Genomic DNA, 7,238 nt, shown 5'->3' with positions numbered 1-7,238 from the left:
AGCCTAGCAGTTTGAAAGCACACCAGTGCAAGTAGATAAATAGGTACCGCTGCGGCGGGAAGGTAAATGGCATTTCCATGCACTCTGGCTTCTGTGATGGTGTTCTGTTGCACCAGAAACGGTTTAGTCATGCTGACCACATGACCCAGAAAGCTGTCTGTGGACAAAAGCTGGCTCCCTCGGCATGAAGCGAGATGAGCACCACACCCCATAGTTGCCTTTGGCTGGACTTTGCCATGCGAGGGTCATTTACCCTTCTTCTTTTTACATTACTGTCCCAGCACAGCAGGTTTTGTAAGGTGTCATCTGCTAAGAACTATAGAGGTAGTTCTTCCAATTACAAAGGAAGTTAAATTGTTTTTCCCTCAGCTTACATCCAAACACAGCTTGATTATTAAAAGACATGTTCTTTGAATCCACAGGACACAATCCAACCATAAAATATTTTTAGGTCCCATTCATTTCAATGGGAGACTTGTCTGGAATATAAGCAAGGAACGCAGTGGGAATTAATTCTGAATAAACATGCATAGGATTTCTCTGTAAATCTAACCAGCTGAAATCAATAGAACTTGTTTCATGCTTCGCATTGGCTAGATCGTGCCCAAACTGTTTATTTTGGTGATGCAGTTACAATGGTAGCATCACTTCCATTTTCTTTAAAGAATTCACATTGTAGTAACAAAAGCTGTATAGTGGTGGTTGTCACTTGTAATGACTGCTATGCTATTTTAGATATTCCAACCACTATGGAAATTTTCAGTACCTACTCTTTGAAGACAACAACTTTTAACTACTGTACCTCTCAATTTAAAATTATGCAACAGATTGTTGTTGGTTTGCAGAGTGGTGGAAATTATTTGCAATATGGCCTTAGAGTTTGGCCAATGGGTTTGGCCAGTGTGGGTTTAGTGTGAATCGTGCCAGAATGACAGGAAATACCTCTGTTGTAACAAAAGGAAGATCCTGTGGATATTGGAGAAATGAGCATGAAAGTATATTGTGCATATAATTTGAGGTTAAAATAGGGCAGGTGTATTCTTTTCTGGACACTGTATCTCTTTAAGAGCTTGGACAATAACCCAAGCTCCACAGGTATGCTTAACGTTACAGTGAGGAAAGAAACAACACCTGTTCACTTACATTTTGCTTTGGGACTTTAAAAGGGACATATTACCTGTTTTAGCTAGAACCTTAGTGCTGAGAGACCTGTGCTGTCAATTCACAGTATTCCTTTATTTCTCCATCGTATGTTACCTGAATGTCAAAAGAGCCCCTTTCCTTTGGCTTTGCTAGGTCTTACCCATACTGCTCTGGTTTGGTAGTTAAAGGAACATGTCCGGCATCTGGGTTCTAAAGTGCCTGTCCTTGTAGGACTGCATTGTCATTTTTGCTTAAGAGAAGGCTGGCTTTGATAGGTAAAAGATGCATGTGATGTGCAGACAACTCTACTTTATGTTGGTGAGGTTCCCCATGAAAGATCCTCTTGTGGTAAGAGAAACCAATACTGCCAACCTGAAGTGGAAGCGAATGTGCGTCAGAAGGGCTTTATTCTTGTTCAGCATGTCCAAAATACTCTTAGTCATGTGCTTGAAAAGTCAGAGTCACTAATAAAGAGGCAGAGTAGGCGACATGCGGCAACATTATAATTTGCTGAGCAGCTTTGCCATTTCAAAGATCACGGCCATTAATTAGCAATTGACTTTGTACTTAACAATCCAGTGTTTTCCTCCTAAATGAGTCTCTTAAATTCACAAAGGAAAAGAGGTCTGTCATGGAAAACTCCTCCGCCTTTATTACATGCATTAATTCCGTGTCCAGGAGAGGATATTAATCAGACAGGACTCAATAGCTAACAGGGGCTCACTGTATTTTAAAAAAATAATAATAATTCAAGACAACAGCTGCTCAAAGCATAGCTGGAAGGAGAAGGACAGCTCTTCTTTATAAAGCTTCAATTAAGAAATTGAATAATTGATGAAAAACTTTTTTTTCCTTCCAGGAAGTTCCAGGCTAATGTGATTGTGGGAAGTTGCCTTGGGTTCTGTTCCATTCTGTTTTTTCCCCTTCACTGTTACAAGTCTCCCATCTTGATTAGGATCAGTATCCAGAAGCTCTCTCCAAGATGGCCATGGTCATTCAAGTCAGGTGAATCAGCTGCTAACCCAGTGATGAGCATGTTGTTTGATATGCCTGTCATCACTGGCAAAATGCCTCCTAAGAACCTAGGAAGCTGCCATAAACCAAGTCAGACCATTAGTCCAATGAGTTCAGTCTTGTCTTCGCTGACTAGCTGCAGTGCCTCAATTTCAAACAAGGTTCTCTCCCAGCCCTACCTGGAGATGGCAGGAATTGAATCTGGGATCTTCTGCACACAAAGCTATCACTGAGCTTTTGCTCTTCACCATAAGCACTTAATAAGAGTTCCGACTCTCTTGCGTTGTCTGTGATAGCCATTTCATGTGATAAGCTGACTGTGGAAATGCAGCATTCTTGCCTAATATAGTATGATAAGAGCATGGCTTCACCTAGCTATTTAAATGTAGACTGGTTACAGGTAGGTAGCCGTGTTGGTCTGGATCGAAGTAAAATAAAAAAATTCCTTCAGTAGCACCTTAAAGACCAACTAAGTTTTTATTTTGGTATGAGCTTTCGTGTGCATGCACACTTCTTCAGATACCTGAAGAAGTGTGCATGCACACGAAAGCTCATACCAAAATAAAAACTTAGTTAGTCTTTAAGGTGCTACTGAAGGAATTTTTTTATTTTAAATGTAGACTGGTAATTCTAACTAACACTTAATTTGAAATAAAATATGGGAGTTATCACAGAGCTGTCAGAATGCTATACTAAAACAAGAAAGAGGGAAATGTTGCAGCTAGTAACTAGCAAGCATAAGATTTTGGTGCAGCACAGCAGAGACATAAATATGAAGGCATTGGGCTACATTTTTCTATCAGCAAGAGATGATACCTGTCATTTGAATGCCTTGTCCCAGTGACAGATTGCTATCTTGCGTTTTCCCTTGACTTCTCCATAGCTAAAGAGTTAGTTCACATGTTGAATTTTTACTTTCATGCACCCAGAACCTGGTCTATTGAAGGAAATAAGTCTCCATGATACTTCAGGGCACAAGGTTTACCAAAACAGGCAGTTGCATGGACAATCAAGCATCCACTTCCTTCTTTAGCTGTCAAACATCTCCAATCAGTATACCCCCAGTTCCATTCATCCCGATTCATGATGGGCATTTTGAGGGGAACAGCCAGTGAACATGTGATGGGAGGCACCACACATTAAGGTTGAAATAAAAGTCATTCACATCCCAAGTGGCAACGCCACTTATACCACACATATTTGTTTTATCTATTTAAGGATTTCTATCTCATCCTTCTAAGAATTCTCCAGGGCAGATATACAACGTATATAAACAAAATAGAAACAATAAAAAACTAAAGACAATTAAAAATTCATATAATCATAGCATAAAATCAGATTCTCCAGGAATGAAGATCATTTTAAAGGCCTTGGGAAATGAAAATGATTTCATCTATTGCCAGAAAGATAGCAGAGTCAGTGCCCAACAAATCTCCCGAAGGAGAACATTCCATAACTGGTACATCACCACCAAAAAGACCCTTTTCACCTCAGATGGTGGAGTACCTAAGGGAAAGTCACTGAAAACTACCTTAATGTATGTACAGGCTGAAGTAGAGTCAGGTGAGCTTCAGGTACCTGAGACTTAAGTCGTGCACAGCTCAATTCACTAATCTTTTGAATTGAACTAGAAATTGGATGGGATTCAGTGCCGCTATTTAAGCACTGATGAGGTGTGAACCCAACACCCATTCTCATCATCTTAGTGACTGTATTTTGAACTAACTAAAGACAATCAAAGGCCGCCTCATATAAAATGCCACAAAGCAATCTAACCTAGAGGTTACAAGAGAATGGATTACTAGGACTAGGCCATGTCTGTCAGAAGGGGTCATAGCTGAAACATGCCAGCTGCAGCAAAGGACACTCCAAGCTGTGGAGGCCATGTGGGCCACCAGAGGCAAAGGTGGACTAATAAGCACAGCCAAGCTGCAAATGTGGTCCTTCAGGGGGACGGCAAGCCTACCCCCCCAAAAAAAAGTGCATTTAGCGTTCAACATGTATCATGAGAAATTCCCAATAATGCATTCAGCTTCTGGCAAAATCACCAGGGTTTTTGTATTTATTTTTTAAAAGGAGGCTATGACTGCACATTATGCAAAAGCCATCCCACAAAACCCATGAAAGGTTTACAGCTGCAAATGCTTCTGCTCCATTAGACCTACAGATTATAATACTACTCTCAGTGCTATGTAATGGATGTCTAATCATTCTAACCTGCCTGAAAAGAGATACCACCTTCATGCAGTCAGACATCTGTGGTTGTCCATGTACGCTACTGTAACATTAATTAACATGTTGTGCTGCTGTTCATTCATAATCTATTCATGCTTCATTTATTTAAAAGAAAAAGAGCATGTGAATTGCTATAACTGCTGCAGAATACCCTTTGTGTACATTTTTGTTCTTCCTTGCAAGACTGTGAATGCTTCGGCCACTCCAACCGGTGCAGTTACATCGATCTGCTCAGTGCATTCATTTGTGTGAGCTGTAAACACAACACTAGAGGGCAGCACTGTGAGTTGTGCAGGCTGGGCTACTACAGAAATGCTGCGGCAAAACTGGACGATGAAAATGTATGCATAGGTCAGTTTCATTCTAATTCTGGCGTTTCGTTCTCTGCCTTTTTTCAGCTGTTCAGACCTCTTTAGTACATAAGCAAGACATTTCCAACGTTTCGCTTCGTTATACCACCTGAGCTAGAGCTAGAGTGAGCTTTTATCAACGGAGGAGAATCTGCACACTTTGCATGCATTTGTTCTAAGAATCTAAGCCTTAAGCATCTAGTTTGAATAAGGACGACATAGGGTTGTGATGGTCATGGCTCAGTATTTTAGACATTTCCCCCCCCTTCAAAAAAATAAACCTGATATTGCCAATTGCTGTAGATCTAGACCCCGTTCCCAACAATGGATTCCAAACCCGCTATTACAGCCATTTATTTAAACACCAGCATGAGATTCCATTGGAGAATCTATATAATTGGATCAAAAATTTCAGGATTCACAGATCACAGCACCCACCCATATGTAACCCAGTACATATAATAGAGTACAGGTCTTCAGCCAGTGGGTCGGGACCCATAGTCTACGTGGATCATACCAAAGCAAGACTCCTCAACCAAGCCTGGAGACTGCAGCTTCCCCCCTCCCCTTATGTAAGAGAGCTTCCTCCCCACATTGCCTCTCCCAGCCTTACTGCCATTTCCTCCCCACTCCCTACTGGGAACATGCTGCCTGGCTATCCATCTCATTTTCCATGGCCCCAGAATGCGTTGTAGCAGGATGCCCAGAAGCCATGGGATTCCTCTCCATAGAAGAGAGGGGCTGTATTGTTTCTGTTGATGGCACTTGTGGGGCACTCGCTCAGGGCAGGAATGAATCCAGGCATCCCAATTCTAGAGAGCAAGCCTTGTAATGTGAGGGTTTGCTCACTAGTAATAACTGCTACTCCAGTGCACACTTGACTTGGAGTAGAAGGGTTGGACAGGAACAGCGGGGGATCCCACTAGAGCTTAATGGGCAACCATGCCTAAGATATTCAATTTTGGGTGTGCCCTCTATTTTGGGTCCAGTCCCCTTGAGATTTTTATAGTTCCCCATCACCTTTGATTATGAGCATGGATAGATTTCTCTTGCTGCAGCTGGATTCCCAGAGGAGGGTTACTTGGGGAGTAAAAGCTGCTTGGGTTCAGCTATGGTAGGGCTTTCCCTTTTTTTCTTTTTACTCCCAGTTTAAAGTTAGTGCATAGGAGTTGTACTGCTGTCACTTGCAGTCCAACTTTCTGAGGACGCTCCTCAGAATACAGTTGTGGGGCTTTACTGCCAGGAAAATGTGCCCATATAGGATTGTGACTTTACAACCTGGTTTGGATTGCTATGTGTTTACTGGAGAGCAGGTCTCATAGGATTATTGAAGAGTTTCAGTCAAATCATTTGTTCATTCAGGAGTACGATTGCAATGCCGATCTCGCTGACCTGGGAATATGCCCCATTGAATTCAGCAGGGCTTCCTTTTGAGTAGACATGGCTAGGGATTCGCTGTAATGCTTGCTTTACACACTGACTAGGCAGCCAGGCATCTTGCACACTCAGGCCTCTTACGCACCAGCCCCCTGCCTGCCAATAATACTTAGAAGTAAGGTCAATTTAGTTAAATGGGACTTACTCCCTATTCAATGGCTTAGGACAACAGCAAGCAATTGTTGTGTAGATTAAGTTGTGAGGTTACTGAAGCATTTTGATTTATTCTGTGTACATTTGATTTCAGGCACATTGATACAAGGAGAGGACAGATAGGGAGGTGGTTCTGAGAGAGGGAAAGAAATTCATCTACAGAAGCTGACAAAAAAGAAAAGGAGAGGAGACTCAGCTCTCCAGATTAATTCATTAATTTTAAATTAATATGCAAATCTAATGCATGTCTACTCAGAAGTAAGGCCCATTTATTTTATGGGCCTTATTCACAAATAAGCATGCAACCTTAGTATGTCAGGGTTGATTTGGAATGCAAATTAGCTTTATTTAGTTGATTTTTTTATAAAGAATTATAAGATGGCAAGACTGCAAATTAAGAGGGGGGAAATGGATGCTGTTTTGAAATGACAACTCTTAGGTTGATTCAGTGAGGAAGAATCTGGGGAGTTCCTTCAAATCATCATCCAACACAGGGGCAACAAAGAACAACTGATATCTATATTAGGTTCTGAGGCTGCTGAACCTCCCTGATAAATCCTGCTCATTTTTATTTCAGGCAAGCTGACATTAGGAAGGGGACAAGGGGCACCAAGAGATGAATTAAAGGTGGCAGAGAAGGTAACACAAGCTGGAAGAAAGTGAGGAAAGAAAAAGCCGAAAATGAGAGGGAGAAATGTAATAGTGAGCAGGTAAAGTGAAGTACAGTGGTGCCTCGCTAGACGAATTTAATCCGTTCCACGGGTCTTTTCTTATAACGAAAGAATCATCTAGCAAATCCCATAGGAATGCAATGAAATTTTTTTGAATTTTTTTTGCCCATAGGAACGCATTAATTGAATTTCAATGCATTCCTATGGGAAACCGCGATTTGCTAGACGAATTTTT

The 7,238-nt window shown here is 41.4% G+C and overlaps 1 protein-coding gene across 2 annotated transcripts in view; it reads left to right on the top strand.

Moving 5' to 3' along the window:
* Positions 1-7,238, top strand: part of NTNG1 (netrin G1) — a 210,248-nt gene that overhangs the window by 170,148 nt on the left and 32,862 nt on the right. Inside the window, exon 8 of one of the 2 annotated variants that reach the window (XM_035123309.2) lies at positions 4,576-4,743. The exons of the other annotated variant lie outside the window; for it this stretch is intronic. Within the exon in view, the coding sequence (XP_034979200.1) occupies positions 4,576-4,743 (168 nt within the window). The remainder of the gene's footprint in view (positions 1-4,575; positions 4,744-7,238) is intronic. 2 annotated transcript variants of the gene reach the window in all.

The sequence above is a fragment of the Zootoca vivipara genome, chromosome 7 (genome assembly GCF_963506605.1).
Source record: "Zootoca vivipara chromosome 7, rZooViv1.1, whole genome shotgun sequence".
NCBI classification, from domain to species: Eukaryota; Metazoa; Chordata; class Lepidosauria; order Squamata; family Lacertidae; genus Zootoca; species Zootoca vivipara.
The sequence above is the reverse complement of the archived record's forward strand: the minus strand, read 5'-3'. Positions and strand labels throughout refer to the sequence as shown.